The sequence below is a fragment of the Lissotriton helveticus genome, chromosome 11 (assembly GCF_964261635.1).
Source record: "Lissotriton helveticus chromosome 11, aLisHel1.1, whole genome shotgun sequence".
In the NCBI taxonomy this organism is placed as follows: Eukaryota; Metazoa; Chordata; class Amphibia; order Caudata; family Salamandridae; genus Lissotriton; species Lissotriton helveticus.
In genome coordinates this window covers 155,313,739-155,334,321 of record NC_136072.1, presented here as the reverse complement: position 1 = coordinate 155,334,321, position 20,583 = coordinate 155,313,739, and the positions used below count along the sequence as shown (strand labels likewise).

The 20,583-nt window shown below is 41.4% G+C and overlaps 1 protein-coding gene across 1 annotated transcript in view; it reads right to left on the bottom strand.

Annotated features, from left to right (window-relative positions):
• Positions 1-20,583, bottom strand: part of LOC144790753 (uncharacterized) — a 752,701-nt gene that overhangs the window by 17,929 nt on the left and 714,189 nt on the right. The window contains exons 27-28 of the mRNA XM_078665457.1: positions 4,086-4,211; positions 3,125-3,253 (exon numbers count right to left, since the gene is read on the bottom strand). Coding sequence (XP_078521583.1) covers positions 3,125-3,253; positions 4,086-4,211 — 255 coding nt within the window. The remainder of the gene's footprint in view (positions 1-3,124; positions 3,254-4,085; positions 4,212-20,583) is intronic.

The window sequence follows — 20,583 nt, the reverse complement described above, 5'->3', positions numbered from 1 at the left end:
ATCCAACTCCCCCACTCTCCTCATATTCTTCTCAATCCAAATCTCATTCCTCATCATCTAGTCCAAGACGGAACGTTGAGACTAATGGCCTAGAGGATCTCCGGCGTCGTTGGACGCTCCCAGGTCTTTCGGGAAAGGCTGAGAACTTGCTCTCCAAGGCATGGTCGGATAGCATAACAAAGAGATACAGATCAGCCTGGCACCGATGACGTCGTTAGTGTTTGCGACTGGGTGTCGATTCCCTGGGGGTGGATGTAGTCCATGTCATTAATTTTTTGGCGAGTTTGGCGGAAGACGGGCTGGCCTATCGGTCAATTAACACCTTCCGATCCGCGATCTCTGCCGGACATGTGATGGTGCAGGACGCCCATATCGGCGAAAACCCCTGGGTGTGCCGTCTCCTTAGGGAAATACGTCTCTCGCTTCCCCTGGAGCCGCTTTATTCTGTCCTCTGGGAAGTGAACAGAGTCTTAAACCTGTTCCTTTCTTTGCAACCGAATAGGTTCCTCTCCCATAAGGAGTTAACGGCCAAGTTGGCAATGGTGTTGCGTTTAGTGACCTGCAGACGGGTCTCGGACGTCAGGGCCTTCGACATTTCTGCCAGAGTTTTTTCCCCTGAAGGGGTATCCTTCACAGTGAGCAGAAGGATGAAGTCTAACACAAGGGTAATTTCATAGCCAGCTTTTCCTGACTCCCCGAACCTGTGTGTGGTTCAGTGCCTCCATACTTACGAAGTAATAACTGATGAGTCTCGCCCTCCGGGTGAAAGACAACTGCTCATTGTGCTACGCAAGCCGTACAAGGCGGTTTCTTCCCCGACTATCGCCAGATGGGTGCGTTGGGTGATGTAGGAGGCTGCTATAGATACAAAGCAGTTTGGTGCTCATTCCGCAAGGGGTGCGATGGCATCTAAAGCTTTTGCCATAGGGGCACGGTTGGAGGATATGATGCGTGCGGCCGAATGGTCCTCGGATTCTGCCTTTAAGAGGTTCTATTTCAAGCCGGTAGTGGAGGTGGCACGGCTAGTTATCAACAAGCTTTGAACTGGCATAATCCAAAGCCTCCGGTCCTGCCATAGAATGGGAATTCGCCTAGCCTAGGTGCCGGTAAGTTCCGATTCAATTAAGGACTCAGAGGCGAGGATTATCCCTCCCAATGACTTCAGTGAAGTGGACCCTCCCCGTATTGGTGAAAGTAATCTATTCATGGGGATTATATGTATTGGTGAATTGTTAGATGCTGCTTACAGTTGTTGTTGCCTAGTGCTATGTGGCACTGTTTTCCAGCTAAGCTTCTAACACTGCCTCTTTTGCAGGAAATGATGGTTCCAAGCAAGATGCGTAAAAATCAACACAAAGTGCATCGCGCGAAGAAAGAGGATGAGGAAACACCGTGGAAGGACTATCAGGGCTGGCTGGAGTGCCGTCAGAGAAGAAGGACTCATGTTGACAGACTTTCTTTCCTTTCCCAAGTGTTCATGGAATTGTGGTTTTGTTGTTGTTTTATAACGCTGCTGTAAAAAATAAAGCGAAGAAAGAAGGCATAATACTCACCTCCGAGTCCTTAATAGAATTGGAACTCACCAGCACCTAGGCTAGGCAAATTCCCATTCCTCACTAAACCATCCCTGCCAGGGGGCAAATCCACTGGTGGATTCTCCTCTTTATTCAGCCCCATCTCCACAAACCACAGAATTTCTTTTCACCACTTGCTGTTGGATTTGGCCTAGGCCCCAGTTGAAGGTGGGCGAGTAAATTCTGAGCTGTGTGAAAAGTACTATTTTTTTTTGCAGGCATCAGAAATCAAAACACCGCAGTAATTACTGTACCTCCTGTAAGTTGCCCTTGTGTATGTATTTCAGTGGTGAAAGTTGCTGAAATTCACACCGTTTAACACATGTGGTATATTCCAAGCATGCTGAATTTAGTACAGAAAGCACCAAATGGAGCAAGTAAGTCCTCATTTACCAAAGAACATCCTGCTGGACCCGGTAAATGCCTCACCCATTATAAGCTGACTTGGAATCACAGCTTAAGTGCCAACATTGTTATATTTAAGTGAGTGCATAATGAAAACAGTAAACAATGGGAACTTCCCTTATTAGCATTGGAAGGGGGAGGAAAGGAGATTTTATGTAAAATCTTGTTTAGAGGATCACTGACATAAGTGGCTCAAATACATTTTTTAATGTGCCCATCCACTGTACTTAACTCTCTAGTGCTACCAGCCTCCACAACCATTGCAATATTCTTAATTACAAATCTATATATTGTTATTTCTGTTTGCTTCTTGTATCTAAATTGCTGTGCCATTCACCACCTGTAATGCCAATTTATTGCACGTATTCCAACTCGGTTTCATATAAAGTGCTAGGGTTCTGATATACCAGGGGCATAGATATAAATGGTGCAGCAGGTGCAGTGGCACTGTGGCCGAGGGGGCATTAGGGGTCAAACCAGGTGTTCGGTTATCTTCTATTAGGGCCCTTGGCCCTCTTGTATGCCACTGTGATAAACACTCTTTTCCTACACCGGGCACCAAGCCATCTCTTCCAATCAGCTTGGTACTTGCCACCTAATCAAATCAAATAGGGTGGTTTTGTAATATAAGAACTTCATCATTTTGAAAAATTAGAAAGGCAGTGGCCCTCACAGTGTCGCCGCCTCTTAATGGTCAGTTAAATATCTTGTTTTACGAAATTAAATTATAAAGTGTCTAATTTATTAATATTATTATATTTTGCAATTAACTCTTAAATCCTGTGTGCAAACATACACCTTTATGAATAATAGAAATAGTAAATATAAATATCACATGCTGCTCAATAGCATTGGATAGGATAGGATAACATGAGATATATATTAAAAGAACCTTTTTGCATGTTGTAGTGTGTCTATTCTTGTGTATTTGGGATTATCCCACTCGCCTTAAATTGCCAGATCACGCCAAAGATCTCAAAAGTAGGTTTGTTTCACCTATTTCGAGTTATGCACTAGTATTTTGAACTTCCTGATACAATGTTATTTCCTGGGTTGTTTGATATCCTGTGGTGCGCTCTTGTTCCCTTACACATAAATACACTGCTTGCCTCAGCATGTAAGGAATTAATAAGCTAACATAGTACCTTTCTCACAATGAAGTCCTGTCCAGCCCAGTCCACAAGTACAGGCTCCATCTTTTGGGTCACAGACAGCACCGTGTTCACAAGGGCAGGTGCCCTGGCACTTGTGGCCATAACGGCCCCTTGGACAAGCTGTGGTTCAGAAAATGAAACGAACACATGATTACAAATTAATGTAAAAACGTAGAACCATCTTTTTAATTCAGTTTAACAAGCTATAGTCTTTTTGGTACACATTTACAGTAAGCTTTTGAAACAGAAATGAAGATTTTAATGTTCTGTTGTATGATTTTAAACCGTGGATCCCAAAATGCCCTGGATTCAGATAAATATACATCCCAAATAAGCTGATACGTTTCCTGACACATAGGGACAAAGACAAAAATGGCAGGGAATAGGGGTGCTTCATGTGACCTAGAAAATAGGCACAATCAAGAAATGGTTCAGATATCGAAAAACCAGGCCAGGCCAATAAATGTGTGGATTTATAGATAAGATGGGTTAGAAAAGGAAAGGAATTATAGTAAAGAGACTTTAACAGCAGTAGATATGCACAAGACTGAAATTTGCATATTTTCATATAAGTGCACTGATTATCTTCTGTGTGTGTTCACATCACTGAAACCTGGCAGGCATTCAAGTATGAGTGCATATTTATAGGTTAATTAAATGTGGAAAAAGACTAATTTCAGCTTACTTTTTCCACAAAACCCAAAATAAATGTGGATAAATACAGATAAAATTAGCAAAAAATAAATATGGATAAATACAAACAGACAATACAAAAAAAATAACATGAAGCCGGGAGCCCTAATAATAATGCACTGTATTCTGGGATGTTAACCCAGAATGAAGCTACACATGTAGATGGTCAGTGGGATGTCTACACCTGGATGCAAAAACATAAAGTCCAATCTTTAATTGTAAGTGTGCAGACAATTTATATTTTCTTGAATCGTCTCACCTTGATCACAGTTTTGCCCCATGTAGCCAGGTGGGCAGTCACAAGTGCCTGTTACTGGATCACATTGCCCTTTACCACAGGAACACACCAGAACACAGTCCTTCCCATAGCGACCTTCAGGACAAACTACAGAGAATGAAGATTGAATGAGACCTTCTGGTGATAAGTGCGCTCTACAAGAATATTTGACATGACAAGATGTTACGACTATTAGACAATTTAATATCAGAGGAACACTCATATTCACTTCATTGTAAACTTTTGAAATCAGTTATTAAATCAAGAAAGTGATGCCCTATGAGCTTTTCATAGAAAACTAGAAACTCATTATCAATTCCTTAGCAATATTGACATGACACATTCCTAAACTTATGTGATCATAAAAAATTAAAGAAATTGTGATTTTTCAATTGAAGTTTCTAAGGTGATATCTGTTTTTGAAGCATTAACTGGAGTGAATAACTTAATTTCACAATGGTCATATATAATATAGGTAGTCAGAAATACCATTTCATTATCCCCAATCCCACAATTACTGATGCCGTAATGACTGGTAAGTCCGAGGTGCTGGAATACCAAGGCATATCAAGAAGAGGCTTGAGACTGGGGAATTATTGTGGGAATCAGTGTTTCCACGCCAGGTTTCAACAAGCATTCCATATTTTAGGGCCATTTCTGACCTTAACATTTCTCCTACATTTAGCGGCTCAAATATCTGCTGGGAACCTATAGTGAATGCAGCTTTTCCACATTACTTGTGAGCTCTGTTAGCAGCCACATTGAAAATAACTCCCAAGTTGGAATGAGCACAATAATGTATGGGAATATCTTGTTAAGTTGACATAGAAAAAGAAATGTATTTGTAACATTTGTACTGTTTTTGAGCAATTATCAATTAGTAAGTATAGATTTCTCAGATTTGCAGATCTACAGATCCTGCATGTGTAGATGGGAAAACAGTTGTCAAATCATATTCAGATATTTTTCAGAATTTCTATTTCTTTTAGTTGTTTAACAATATTATGTAGCTGCGAACACCAAGGGCCTGATTGTGAGTTGGTTGGCATATTCTGACCTGAGTGTAAGCCCCATGTTTACACATGGGTCCGAATTATTAGTTGTTAGATAAGAACTGCTGGCAGGTTCGTTTGCAATCCAGAGCTTTACCAAGGATCTGATGAAATGTTCGGTCATGCTCCGCATGGACAACGTTTCTGCTGTAAGATACGTGAACAAAATGGGAGGTCCCCATTCGAAGGGTCTCTCGGACCTGGCCAAGAACTTCTGGGCTTACTGCCTCAACAGGGGCATCTCAGTAGTTGCCGAGCACATTCCCGGCCTGAGCAACGGGGTAGCGGATTGGTTCTCAAGTAATTTCGTGGACTCCAGCAACTGGAGGCTGGACAGGAATATTTTTCTTGCCATCCAGTCTCTTTGGGGTCCTTTTGGAATAGACCTCTTTGCGGGAACATATGACGTTAGACCGCAGACAAAAATCCCACATACCATCATACCGCAAATATAATACCGCAAGTACTATTAGTCCGCAAAATAAGAGAACGAAAACTTTTAAAACGAATATGCCTTTAGTACGCATGCCATTACAACGAAAAGGGGCATGCATGTTAAAGATATACTCATTGTAAAAGTTCTAAAGGTAAGTAAGAGTACCCTACCCTACACTACACTCTAATGTAGTACGCCTGCACCACCCACCCTTGACACACAGTCCTTTTCCAACATTTACACTACACAGCACGACCCCCCAACACTACCAAAAAGCACTTTACTTCCCTAAACAAACACTACAACACTACCTTAATACACTACCCCCAGCATGACCCTACACAAACACTACAATACTACCCTAAACTACTACACCCCAGCATGAACCTACACTACAACACAACCCTAAACCCTAAAACACTACACCCCAGCATGACCCTACACTACACAAACACTACAACACTACCCTAAACCCTAAAACACTACCCCCAGCATGACCCTACACTACACAAACACTACAACACTACCCTAAACCCTAAAACACTACCCCTGCATGACCCTACACTACAACAATACCCTAAGCCCTATAACACTTCCCCCAGCATGACCCTACACTACAACACTACCCTAAACGTTAAAACACTACCCCAGCATGACCCTACACTACACAAACACTACAACACTACCCTAAACCCTAAAACACTACCCCCAGCATGACCCTACACTACGCAAACACTACAACACTATCCTAAACCATAAAACACTACCCCCAGCATGACCCTAAACTACGCAAACACTACAACACTACCCTTAACCCTAAAACACTACCCCCAGCATGACCCTACACTACACAAACACTACAACACTACCCTAACAACTAAAACACTACCCCCAGCATGACCCTACACTACACAAACACTACAAGACTACCCTAAACCCTAAAACACTACCCCCAGCATGACCCTACACTACACAAACACTACAACACTACCCTAAACCCTAAAACACTACCCCCAGCATGACCCTACACTACACAAACACTACAACACTACACTATACCCTAAAACACTACTCCCAGCATGGCCCTACACTACACAAACACTACAACACTACCCTAAACCCTAAAACACTACCACTACCCCCAGCATGACCCTACACTACACAAACACTACAAGACTACCCTAAACCCTAAAACACTACCCCCAGCATGACCCTACACTACACAAACACTACAACACTACCCTATACCCTAAAACACTACCCCCAGCATGACCCTACACTACACAAACACTACAACACTACCCTAAACCCTAAAACACTACCACTACCCCCAGCATGACCCTACACTACACAAACACTACAACACTACCCTATACCCTAAAACACTACCCCCAGCATGACCCTACACTACACAAACACTACAACACTACCCTAACCCCTATAACACTTCCCCCAGCAAGACCCTACACTAAACAACCACCACAACTCTACACTACACTAACACAACACTACACTACACAATCACTAACCCAGCACAACGAAAAAATTAACCCAAACCCCCTTACCTCTCTCGTCATCATGGTTTTCACAACGCAAATGCATTTACCATACATGCCTTTACAACGTAATTCGTTGTAAAGGCATGCGCGATAAATGCACATGCGGTTTGAAAAAATGCGGGTTGATGGTATGCGAGGTCAATGACCTTGCGGATAAATGGTATGCGGACTGAAAGTCCGCAGGGAAAAAAATGCGGGATAAAGGTTAATTACCTCTTTGCGGATCGTCTCAATACACAGCTACCAAAGTTTTTTAGCTGGAGGCCTGATCCCCTGGCCCTGGGAATAGACGCTTTCTTTCAGAACTGGCTTGGTCTGAATCCTTATGAATTCCCTCCTTTTGCCATGCTGCCGCGCCTCCTTGTTCAAGTCCGGAGGAACAGGGAATCCCTGGTGGTGATAACGCCTCTCTGGAGATCTCAGGCAAGGTTCACCATCCTGTTGGAGATGAGTGTGGATTTTCCAATCCTCATTCCTACTTTCGAAGAATTGGTGACAGGTCCTCACGGTGAGTCTCACCCTCTCGTTCTTCAAGGCATTCTGTCTCTGATGGCCTGGAAGATTTCAGAAGACAATGGCACCTCCCAGGACTTTCGGAGGGCGCTTTCAGTCTCATGTCAGAATTATGGGCCCCTGGTACAAGGAAAGCCTATAGATTGGCTTGGCGTAAATGGGTTTGCTGGTGCCTTCGAAGGGGTTACGATCCCATTTCAGCTGATGTAGTACAAGTTCTTAATTTCTTAGCTAAAATCTTCACGTCGGGCCTGGCCTATCGGACTGTCAATGTGTATAGATCTGCAATTGCTGCAGGTCACTGCTTAATAGATGGTACCTCGGTAGGCCAGAACCTATTGACCAAAAAACTGATGAGGAGTATGCGTGTTTTGAACCCTCCTTTACCAAAATACTCTGCTCTTTGGGACGTGAGAGTTGTCCTTAGACTTATTACCTCTTGGGGTCAAAATTCTACTCTCTCTCTGAAGAAGTTGTCTTATAAACTGACTGTTCTACTCTGCCTTGTCTCTTTCAGACGTACCTAGGATGTTAAAGCTTTGGATATCTCCACTAGAGCTTTTCAGCCTGAGGGAGTTTGTTTTTTCATCAAAAGACGTACTAAAACTATGTCTACCTCTGTTTTTTATCCTTTCTTCCCTCAGAATGAAGTTTTGTGTATGGTGAAGTGCCTGTTGGAATATGAGAATAGGACTTTAGGCCTAAGGGGATCTGTAGATCAGTTGATTATATCTCACAGGTTTCCTCATAGGGCGGTTTCCTCCCCTACTTTAGCTAGATGGGTTAAGGATGTTATGAGGGAGGCTGGTATTGATGTTTTATTTTGAGGCGCCCATTCTCTTAGAGGTGCTTCAGCTTCCAAAGCTTTTATGTTGGGTGGTGGCCTCCAAGATATCCTTAAGGCTGCAGATTGGTCTAATGAATGCATTTTTAAGAGATGTTACTTTAAACCAGTATCAAATGTTATTGATAATGTTTTGAACATACTTTGAACTTGCATAATATTGGCCTCCGTGTCATGCCATAAAATTTAGATTTTTCACAGCCTGCTGGGCAGAAAATCTGGATTTTATTAAAGACACGGAGGCTAAGATTATCCCACCTCTTTTGCTCCCACCCTGGGAATGGTTTTACCCTTTTGTTCTTCTTCTCTTTCAGATTAGTTGCTTCAAAGGGTCGTTTTGTTGGCTTCATTGAGTTCCCTATAGTTTGGTGTTGGATTCAGAGTCCTCTAAGTTATTTCTGAAGTTATCTTGTTCGCTATACAAAGAAGGAAGTCTACTGTGTGTTCATGGACTATATCCTCTATTGGAATGTTTATTCAAGTTCTAGCTCTTTCATTGTTGCTGCTGTGAGCTACGCAATAAAGGAGTTTTGCATAATCTTAGCCTCCGTGTCTTTAATAAAATCCAGATTTTCTGACCAGCAGGCTGTGAAAAATCTAAATTGTTAGATATTTAACACATTCGATAATTATCGGACGTGTTTAATACCTGATTTTTCAATACATTTCGGCAGGTCAAACGTGCCAGAATGTAACTGGGGCAAAACATACATTATTTACCGTATCATGTAGATTTTGGTGCGATAAACATCAAAATCTGCATGTTATTCTCCACAAACTCATAATATGTACTTTTTATCGCACCCAGTACATAACATACCCCATGGGATTGTTATTTATCAGGTGCGATGAATAGCACCGATACTCGTAATCTGTTTCTGGGAGGTATGAGAGCGCTCTACATAGTAACATAACAGGGATATGAGGGTCATATATTTATAACGCAAACACAGTAGAACTCTCCAAGGCTGAGGAAAAGTCTAAAGTGCAAACTGTGCAAAAATATATGCAACACATAAACATATGAATATATTTATTACTTTTCATCACATAAAGTCCATAAAATGTATAAAAGAAGGCCTAATCATCCAGATTAACATTCAATTAAATTGCATCAATATTGTTCAAGTACTTTTCAATATGACTACCATATTTTGCCCATTTCATACCACATTTGATTGTTGAAAATGTAAAATGTATGTGAGTGTAGTGGAGTTCCTATTATCCCAATAGGCTCTGCGCATTGGAATAATATCTTCAATAGTATAGACCTAGGGCAGAGGTTAACTAGGTCTTCTACCGACGATATTAGACTTAAAGGTTTGTGTTTGCCAGCTAGCTCAGAGTTCACTAGAAACTTTCTCGAATAGACAAGGAGGATTTTAACCTCCCTCGATAGACAAGAAGGGATTTAGTTTCTGACAACCATAGAACATGACAACTTTGCTCTCCCCTAATCAAGAGTGTATCTCTAGAGTCGTGTGAAAACAATAGACAACTTATTTTACTCAGTCAGTACGTGCATTCTTAGTTTCACCAGTTTGTAGAGAAATAAGAGATGGGCGTGGTTCAATAAAAGATGTTATTTATTGATCAGTCTCTTTTCTCATACAAGAGAAATGAATCGCTATTATTGCAATACTTGTAGTTAAGTAAAGTGCATACAGTAGAGACAGAATTATAAAATAATACTGTAAAAGCATTGATATGGTTTCTGAGCCATATGATACTTTAAAATGGATAAAATAGATACATACATATATACATTTGACTAATCGTACTCAACTGGTGCTTCTAACCACGCCTACCCCAATGTACCTGACCTAAGCCTAATACGTGGGCGGGAGTAGATAAGTAGCAGTTTAAGTTAAGTTTGTTTTGCCAAGGGACTGATTCGAGAATTCTCTGCAAGGGGTTATTCAGTTCTGTACCTGAGATCTAGAATGATGGAGGGCTGGTATCTCTTATCCCAGGTCTTGATATTCCAGCTGCCTGCGAGGGCTGCATGTAAGCGCCGGAGCTGGATTTCTCGGCAGGAGAAAGACAGTATCTCGTTCTCAGCGCGTCAGGAAGGCGGGGCAGCGTCTGTGGGCTTCGCTCTCTGCTGGGCTCCTCAGCACGTCTCGCTGCTCCGATCTCGTCACCACCGCATGTGTTTGCTTAAGGCAATGTCGGTAATATTTATACCTGAAAGGTGCCGAGATTGACGTAAGGATGGACATATATACGTCAATAAGGATGTCATATGAACGGGCTCGTTCGCACATTCTTTTGCTGAAGTTCTCGGTGAAATCAAAACAATGGTTATGGGAATTTCCCAGGTCGCTGTAGGTTTGATTTGTTTTGAGAACTCCGTATGCCTTATCAGGGGCGGGAGGAATATCGCTTGTCTAATTAGATGGCATGCGTTATGACCTAATCAGATAACACGCTTCTGTGCCGTGGTGTGGCTTAATCAGATAACGGTTTTTGCACCGTTGGATGGCGGCTAGTTAATTATTAACCAAACCAGGGTCAGGAATAGGGGAATCGATACAGTACCTATAGGAATACATCACACCCACTCCACGTAGACTATGTCCATATTTACAAATCTAGGCATAGTGAAACCAATAGCGTTTGTGTATACCGTACCACCCCAAAATACAATCATATGTATCCAGAAATTGGAATTATAAAATATATGAAACACAATCACATGTACTATCACGTGTACTATATGCACAAGCAGTCTAATAATGCTAAACATATAATTCATATTTTTAAATTCAGCATGAATAAATGCGAAAACCACACATGAAATGGCTCTTAATACAGAAAAAAGAATGCGAGACCATTTCATCACAATCATAAAGTTATGTATAATAGTGCTAGAGGATAGCGAATGTCTCGTGACTACCTAAAATAGAAATTTAGTTCTCTAAGAATAATGTCTACTTTAAGCAGAAGATAAGTGTCCCAAAAATCGTAAATATTTTGGAATTGGGGAAAAGTTCTTGCAGTCTGAAAAAAATGATGAGAACATTTTTCATATCGCTTTTCTTTAAAAAGTTGAAGGCCAAATTCAGGATGTGGGGAACTCCGAGTGCTAGTTTGCTCAAAGTTATTCCTGCTGCTCTGGTGAAAACATCATATCATTTAGACTGTTGAAAAAACTGTCAACAGCTTCTTGCGTAAGTTCCACTAATTCGGAAAAAGTTGTTACCATGCATTCATGAGCTTGAGCATGATTGCATCCATTGATGTTTTGATCAGCATAGCTGACTGAAGGTCGTACCTGATTGATGCTGCTTTCATCTTGTACTTCACTACCCCTCAATCGTAGTGGTGAAGACTCCACGAATGCCGTCATCAGGATTGGTAGCCGCTGGGGACAGCACAATGCATGAGCCGTTACCAGACCCAACAAGGTATCTGCGTCCATTGGCACATCCGATTGTAGTGCCAGACAGGTGTCCAACACGCATTCTTCGCCGCATAGCAAGCACCTTAATACAGGCATAACACAACTTTGCCACATTGGTCTAAATGAAAGAAACCAGGTCATGTTCAGGTCTCTAAGCCGGGACAGTCCAAGGATTTTAGTTACTCGGTCCCGGTAGCCAATGGCTAGGATCATTTCTTCCCTTGTCGCAGGTGTTTTGTCTGTGACATGGTTTGCCATAGCGAAATAACAGGATCAAAAATAGAATACCCGCTACTAGTCCTAAAAGGAGAGGAAGTCCGCCAAAAATGGAATGGACAAAGTCTGGAAAAATACCCAGGATGGCTTTGAATGGAGTTAAAGCACCCGAAAACACTGCTTTAAATACACTGGAGATACCAGTGGTATCAGAAATATTTAAGATTTCGTTCAGTATTTCTGCGAAATGTATGGGGGAATTAGTTGATAATAATGAATGAATCTCTTCTGTTGTCCTTGCAACTTGGAGATCATACGTTTCTTTTGATGACGTGAGCCTTGTCGGCGTCTGTAGGAGCACAGTCTTCATTCTGCTTAAAGTATCTATTCGAATAGAAGCAATTTTCAAATCGGGCCATAACCTTGCCTCCCTGTCTGGAGAATCGCTGGGGAACAATACATGTTCACAGCACATGACCTTCCTAGTCACAGTTATGAGATAAGGTTTTCCGGGCAGCAAACTACAACATCTGCGATCTACTATTAGAATGTAACTCCCGTTCGAGAGTCTCCTAAAGAATGGTTCTATTCGTGTTGCAGGTGTGCCTAGCTGGTAACATGAAAGGTTATTTGAAGTCCCTTCACAGGCTCCGTGCAAACTAATACCCTGACACAGAAGTGTACCACTTAGTGATCTTGCACAATTATCGCCACTGAGAAACACTTTCTGGCCTTTATTACTTACACATTCGTGTGTATAGGGCAAGTTCCATATTGACTTGATGTATCCTTTACCCAACCTTTCATACTGGCCTGCCTGTATATATTTTTGGCAGAATTGAAACTGGAAAGTAGTTATCGGAATATTTATTATTCCATGTATTATCCATTCAATGACAGGTCGTTCTGACATTGTCAATGGTAATCTCTCAAGTTTTTCAATGCTCAGAATTGTATAGTCAGCACCCTTCTGTGCCAAACTGATTTGTTTATCAGTGAGGTTAAAGATATTAAATAGTGACGTTGTGTTGATTAAACGCCAGGGCACATAGCCAGAACGCAGATTTTGTAACGTCCAGCCAAGCTGTACAATAGAACGCAATTGGGACTGACCGTGTTGTAACATCAGTAAGTCTTGCGATATTATATCGATTGCTGAAGACACAATGCTGTCCAGAGAATATATTCTGGAGGACAGAGTCATTAACCCATTGTCCACCACAGAAAGTGATTTTTCCAAATTAATACGGTCAATTTCCCGTATTTTTTCTGCTGTCTCAATTTGAGTTACTTTCCAAACTTCGTTATAAGCTGCATATATAGAGGCCGCTATGAAACGTTTTTGACGCTGTTTGCGTGGTCCCAATATGAAATCACGCAAGTCAGCACCTTCTGTAAGTAAAGTTAGGTGTTGCTTAATTTCAGCCAGTGTGGACGTTTGTAGCCATTGAAGGCAGAGCTTGCCCACGCTGTAGGTGGTTACTATCCCTGGATGTTGTCTTTGGGAATATCTAGGGTCTGGCCTAGTCAATGTGAACCCCTGTATTTTGTTCAGGAATCTGTCTTGACAGTTATTTGTATCTGTGGGCCAGATCAACCATTTTTTCCATTCAGGATCTGTTCTGTTTTGGTTTAAAATATGGTTTACGTCTATCTCAACATCTTTAGAGCTATTACTGTACACTGTTGGCTTTGGAATAGACGGTTTGTTCAAATCTTTGATTTTGGCTAAGCCAAGACAGGTAGTTTGTTGAATAGTGTCGGTCAAACATATAATTTGTTCTGGGATCATGCAGGCTCTAAACAATGATTCTATACCTTGTACTTGCCAATCTCTTGTACCCCAAACAGTTTTTGCTTCAATATTATTGTTCCAGAAATCAAACCCAAATGTATTCATTTGTTCAAAGAATGAATCGGAATATATCAATTTTGTGTTTGTAAGCATGGTCTTCATACCTGTCTTATTTGACAATTTGAAATAAAATGTTTCTGCATTACTTGTGTTAAACCCTGAAAAGTATGAATATTTATCATAAAATGTTTTCGAGCTATCTTTTGGAGGAGTAGAACAATGTTCCCATTGGTTATAATTCAAAACATTTCTAGGTTGTGCAGATTTATGTAGATAATGGTTACCATAGTGGTTATAGCAGAACATCTGATCATAATTAGACGAACCCTGCAAATAATCATGTTCTTTGAATTTAGCAGACATCGCAAGATCAGACATCATATCATTAATACTTTCAAAGTCCCAATCATCAGCAAATGAGCTCGGTTTGACAAAGTCACTTAATGAGATCTTGAATTGGTGTGGATACTTCAGGATTTCAACCGGACCATAGATTTCATAATCAGTTTTGTCCCATGCTACACCGCCTGGTATAGGATTGGCTGTGAAGTTCACTGAAGAAAGTTCTCTTTTCTCGATGTGTGAAGATGTGTGTGGTTTAAGGACCAAGTTGATTTTCTGGCTTGCTGTGTCCATTTTAGCATATTTTCCTTCAATGAAATGTCCCAAGCATAGTACTAAGATGAGCCAAAGAATGAGGATAAATGCACCGAAGGCCATCCAAAGTTCAATCCATGGAGAAATCAGATAGGTTTCTTTCAGCTGATGAAAAAGTTCCTTAGCTTTGTCTTTAAAAGTTTTTGCTGATGGCTGTTTCTTTGCTTCACTCAGGTCTTCAGATGAATCATCGAAGTTGATGAAGTAGCCGGATGCTGTTCTGTCAATTGTTCCAATTGCTTTTGGATTTTGCTTTGTTTCATTGGCAAAGTCTGCAGTTACATCATCATAGGTTGTTGTTTCTTGATGAAAAGTTTTAATTTGGGTTTTAAGAGGTTCAAGTTCCATTGCTTTGTTGCATAGTCCTTGTTGATTCACTGTAGATTTTCCAAAGGTGATCAGTCTTCCAGTTTGAGCTTCTGTATTTGTAGCAAACATTGGTGTTCTGCTACTTCTTGGGAGTCCACTCGGCCTACTGTTTGTTATCGGCCACATGATTGTGGTTTAACCAGGTCGATGGATACAACTCGGTTCTCCTTTTTACCAGCAAGGGGCGGTAGTACTACTGATCTTGTCCCGTTGATAGACAAGACAGGAACTGCTTTTCTGTAAGAAGGCCCAAATTCCTTCTTTACCGCGATCTTTTCTCTGACTAGATCCCCGACTTTTGGAATCCAGACAGGCCTTGCTGGGACAGGTGGTTTCTCTTCAGTGGTTGTTGGCTGTTGTTTCAGCTTTATGTTGCTCAGGTCTTTTCTTGTTTCATTTAAGTCCTGTAAAATAGCCAAACGATCTTTGATATCAAAGCTTTTGTCTTTAACCACTGAAGTCTGACTATCAAGATCTTAGATCATCATTCTAGTCCCGAACAATAGTTCGTACGGACTGAACCCTTTCAGAGAATTCCTTGGCAGGTTATTTAGACTACGTTGGACACCTATTAAATGTTTGACCCACCCAGCTCCCGAACCTAATACCTTTGCTGTTATAGATTGCTTTATGTCACGGTTTTTTCTTTCTACGATTCCGTTTCCCTCGGGATGAAATGGACAAGAGTACCGCAATGCAATGCCCATGCTGGTCATGGCCTCCTTATAAGCCCTGGAGCTAAAAGCAGGACCCTGGTCAGAATGTAGCATGCCAATTGCGTATGTGCCGATAAAGACTCGCAAATCTTTTATAACAGTTCGGGCGTCAGCCGATCGCTGGGGCCACATCCATATGAATCTCGTGCATGAATCCACTGCGACCAAGATATATTTATAGTTACCATCCCTTTGTAAGGGACCACAGTGGTCCAGGTAAACACAGGCTAATGGTTTATCTGAGATTAGAAGGGGCGTCTGTCTTGGTCGTTTCACTGTTGATCCTTTTATTCTTTGACATGTTTCACATTCTAGAACATAGTTCCTTGTTTGTCTTCTCATTTGTGGCCACCAATATCTCTGTTTTAATAATGATACTGTGGCTGAAACGCCAGCATGTACAGAAGCGAGTCCTTCGTGTGCCGCTATAATGAGTCCTAACCTATGTTCCATGTTTGGAATTGCCCTATCCCCCACTCCAGGGATTCGAGCAAACGGAACATTATTTGCATCAGTTATGTATGAGTACTTTACTGGAAAGCCTTTCGGGAGTGTTTCTATCGCATCTTTTTCTGTAGCGCTGACAGCCTGTAATATTTCGCTGTCTATTTCTGTTTTTGACCGGGTGATAGCAGCTACGGAAGCCGTTTGCACTGCTGCCTTCGCTGCTTCGTCAGCCAATTAATTCCCTGCAACGTGAACGCCATCACGTTGATGACTCAGTGTATGTATCACGTGAGTCTTTTGTAGTTCCTTTTGCAAAAGAACTATTTGTTCCCAAAGCATTTTATGTTTGATTGTGCCACCTTTTGCATCTTTAAAACCATTCTGAACCCAGATTTGCAAGTATTCATTGTAAGATTGGACGCAGTAATACGAATCGCACACAATAAGTGTGGGGAATTCTCGATCGGTATTTTCAAGCGCCATCTTGAATGCCAGTAGTTCTGCTCTTTGAGCTGTACAGTCTCCTAGAGATTGCGTTTTAGTGACCACCGGTTTAAATTTTCCTTCGTGCCAGCGACCTTTAACAATCGCGCACGCAGCACTGTAGGCTTGCTTACCCCCCACTGCGGGTTGTGCTGATCCGTCTGTATATATTATACAGCCGTAGTGTTCTAGAGGCAGAATTTCGGTCTGCGGAGGACATTCGAATTCATATTGGAGAAATTCTTGTGTTTTTAAATTTGGATCAAATTCGTATACCACGTCTGTTGCAGCAAGAGAGTTAGCCCACTGTATCCACCTTGGATGGAGTGCTTTAGCATTCGGAATGCTTGCCTTTGTTACCGCCTCTAGGGCTGGTATAGGTGTCACGATTATTATTCGTTTACCCTGTGCTAGGGCCCGCTCCTTTGCTACAGCAGTCTGTAGCGCGGTCAGAATTTTTTCCGTTGGGCTAAATTTCATTTCAGCTTTTGTGTACAAATGTGATTTGTATGCTATTGGTACCTTCCCTCACTCATTAGAGGTCAGGTATGTGAATCCGCATCTTCCTAGGATGACTCGAATCACAAGGTTGCGTGTGTTGTCACGTGTTTGTAGTTTTGTTTTAACTAACATATCTGTTTGTAACGATCTCAAAATTTCTGTGTGTTTTTGAGTCCAATTGATTCTTTTAAAATCTGGTTTCATTAGATCATAGAGAGGTTTAATACTCTCTGCATAATTTATAATGTAAGTTCTTCTGAAGTTTAGGAAGCCTAGAATTTATTGTAAGTTTTTCAGTGTTCTAGGTGCTTGGATTACAGCACATTTCTCTAGGAAATTGTCAGCCAGGCTTTTGCCTTCACTTGATAGTTCATATCCTAAAAACAGGACTGTTAGATGGGCAATTCTTGACTTTTTAAAGTTGAATTTGTAACCCTCTGCTGCGAACCCAAGTATTATGGTGTTCACTCTCTTCAAGTGAGTATCCAAGTCATCATCTGTTAGATAGATGTCGTCGACATAAGATAATGCCTCGTCATCATATGTTTGTAGTAATTCTGTTACTCTCGCTGAGAATAATCCTGGGCTGTTCTTGAACCCCTGGGGCAAACGACAGAAATTCTTTTGCGTGCCATTTATTGAGAACGCCGTCAAATATCTGCTCTCTGGTGCTATATTTTGACAAAAGAATCCATTAGAAATGTCTAATGTGGTTTTGTATTTTCTGCGCACTATGTTATTCATTAGTGCAGCACTATGCGAGTTTTGTACTGCAAATGTTTTGCAACATGAGTTAAGGTGTCTGTAGTCCAAAACAAGACGATATGAATTGTCTGGCTTGGAGACAGGAAACAAAGGATTATTCATTTGTGAGGTGCAAGTTTCAATCACCCCCTGGTATTCAAGTTGATCTAGGATCTCTTTTACCTGTTTTTTAGCTTCTTGCTTAATCGGGTACTGCCTCTGTGCAGTAGGTTGTGATTTTAACTGGATTTTGTGAGGAGGAGAGTCCTCATCCCATCCCACATGATTTTTATATAAGGCAGGGGCTTGAGCTACTGCCCACTTTCTTGCAAGTGTATATTTTTTATGAATTGGAATATCGTTTGAGAAGGCAGGCATAATTATTTCTTCGCCATGTGGGCACTCCCTGACAAACTCTGGAGGCCAGTCTCGTTCAGCTAGAAGGATGTCATAGCCCTTGGACAGATTATCCCAAAATAGTCCCCTTATTTTTCTAGTCTTATCCCCTTCTATACGCAATGTTATTTCATATATTTTATGAGGTTTGCTAACTCTGGTATCTGCAGTTTCCACCTGAATGTATTCATTCGTGTCCACTGTATCCAGATGATTCATAAGGACTTTGCGAGCTATGCTCACTTCTGCTGCGCTGTCTAGCATTGTCTGAGCCCATTCTCCGTTTTTCAGCTGTGTCCTCAGTATTCTCGGCATTGTTGATTACTTTAATACTGGCTACCTTCTTTTTTGGAAATTGTAATTTTTTATTCAGATGAGCAGGTTCTCTGTCTTTGGACTTGACGTGCTCTTCCCTTTGTTCTGATCGTCCTCTTCTTTCCGATTTCTGCGAGGAAGTCTGAAAAGATTGAGAGGGACGTGTATCAATATCTTGATATCTATCAGGTTTCTTTATATTATCCCTATTTCTAAGGTTGTATTTTTTCACAGAGGGCTCCCTTTGGGGAGACTTGCGTCCTTGGTCGGTAGATCTTTCTCTCCGCCGAGGAGACCTTCCTCTGGACTGGAATCTTTTTTCTTTAGGATTGGATTGTTTATTTCCATCCCAGCTCTTTTTTTGAGTGTTTAAATTATTTTTTATAAATACTTTTTCAGGACTTTCAACTAGTTGGGGTTTCACTGGTATTCCACCCAAACTATCTCTTCCTAGTTCTTCATAGGATTTTTCTATGATTCTGGCAATTTCAGATGGTTGGTCTGCTATATTTGTCTCTTTTAACCTCTGGCGAATCGCCACATTTGCTGCTTCTCCCTTTATGTTGGCTAATAATATTGCAGAGACCTGCTTGAAGTCTTTCAGTAATTTCATACCGAGAGTTAAAGCGGGTTCTGGACCGTATTCATCTTGAATCTGTTTTAGCACATCTGGTATTACTGACATGGATGGTACACCATGTGTTTTTGTGTAAATGGAAGCAAAGACTGTTCCCCAAGTGTCACAGTCCTCCACATGTGGTGCGATTCCCATTGGAAGACAGATAGTCAGAATCCTATGTTTCTCAACAGGGGTGGTATCTGGAAACACTGCCTCTATTTGAGTTATTTTTTGTGCTAGCCAGAAAGGAATTTGTTCCTGTTTTGCGGGTACCTTACCTAGACATGACTGTATGTTCTGTGGTGTAATTTTATTTGTGTTCCCCTGATGACTGGTCAACTGTGGAATTTTAATTGCTGGTTGGATTGTTGAAGTCCGCATTACATATTGGACTAATTGTCTATGTATTTTTATTAATTGTTTTAGCTGTGCTAAAAGTTCTGGTGCAGGCATTTCTTCAATGTCTGGATGTGGTGTGTATCCGGCTAGGACCGGCCACGTTGCTCCTGGTCTACCTAGTGGACCGAGCCTGGTGATGTGATTATTATGTTTTAGGGCGCCATTAAACAAGAGCAGGTGCTCTTGGAATTTGAGTGGTATTTCCACCTCCTTGAAAGGAGTGTACTCATTAGGAGGTTCCTCTATTTTGTAATAGTGGAAGTCCTTTGTTACAGCGTTTGCTGCTGGAAAGTTTATCCATGAATAGAATACCTCTGTCTGCCGATATTCGTGTGCCTCAATTACGAATATGACTGTACCACCTCTTGGTGTCAGTCCATTTTCTATAAGCTTTAGGGTTATAGATTTCCTTATGTTGACCGGGATGAGTATTATATCTGGGTCATTTTCCTGCAGAGTATTATCTGCTTCTAGGAGTTCAGCTGCTAGTCTAACTGTCTCCCTTTCTTCTTCACTTTCTGTCATTTTACTGACAGGAAGGTTATTCTGTTTGTTTGCAGATCAGGTTTCTATGGAAACAAAGATTAGATGCACAATATTTTGGAACAGTGTATCCTTCAACGTTGAGTAAACCATGAACCATACATAGGAGTCTCCTCCTGCGAGGTTTGGCGGATATGACCTTTCACCCACTCCAGACGTCTTTGGAGTATTATGGGAAAAAAGGGGTCTGTGTGAAAAAGCACGACTGAGTTACTCTAATGTCTTGCGTTAGTTTTATCGCCTATCCAAACGGTTGGGCGCCATGTAGTGTAGTTCCTATTATCCCAATAGGCTCTGCGCATTGGAATAATATCTTCAATAGTATAGACCTAGGGCAGAGGTTAACTAGGTCTTCTACCGACGATATTAGACTTAAAGGTTTGTGTTTGCCAGCTAGCTCAGAGTTCACT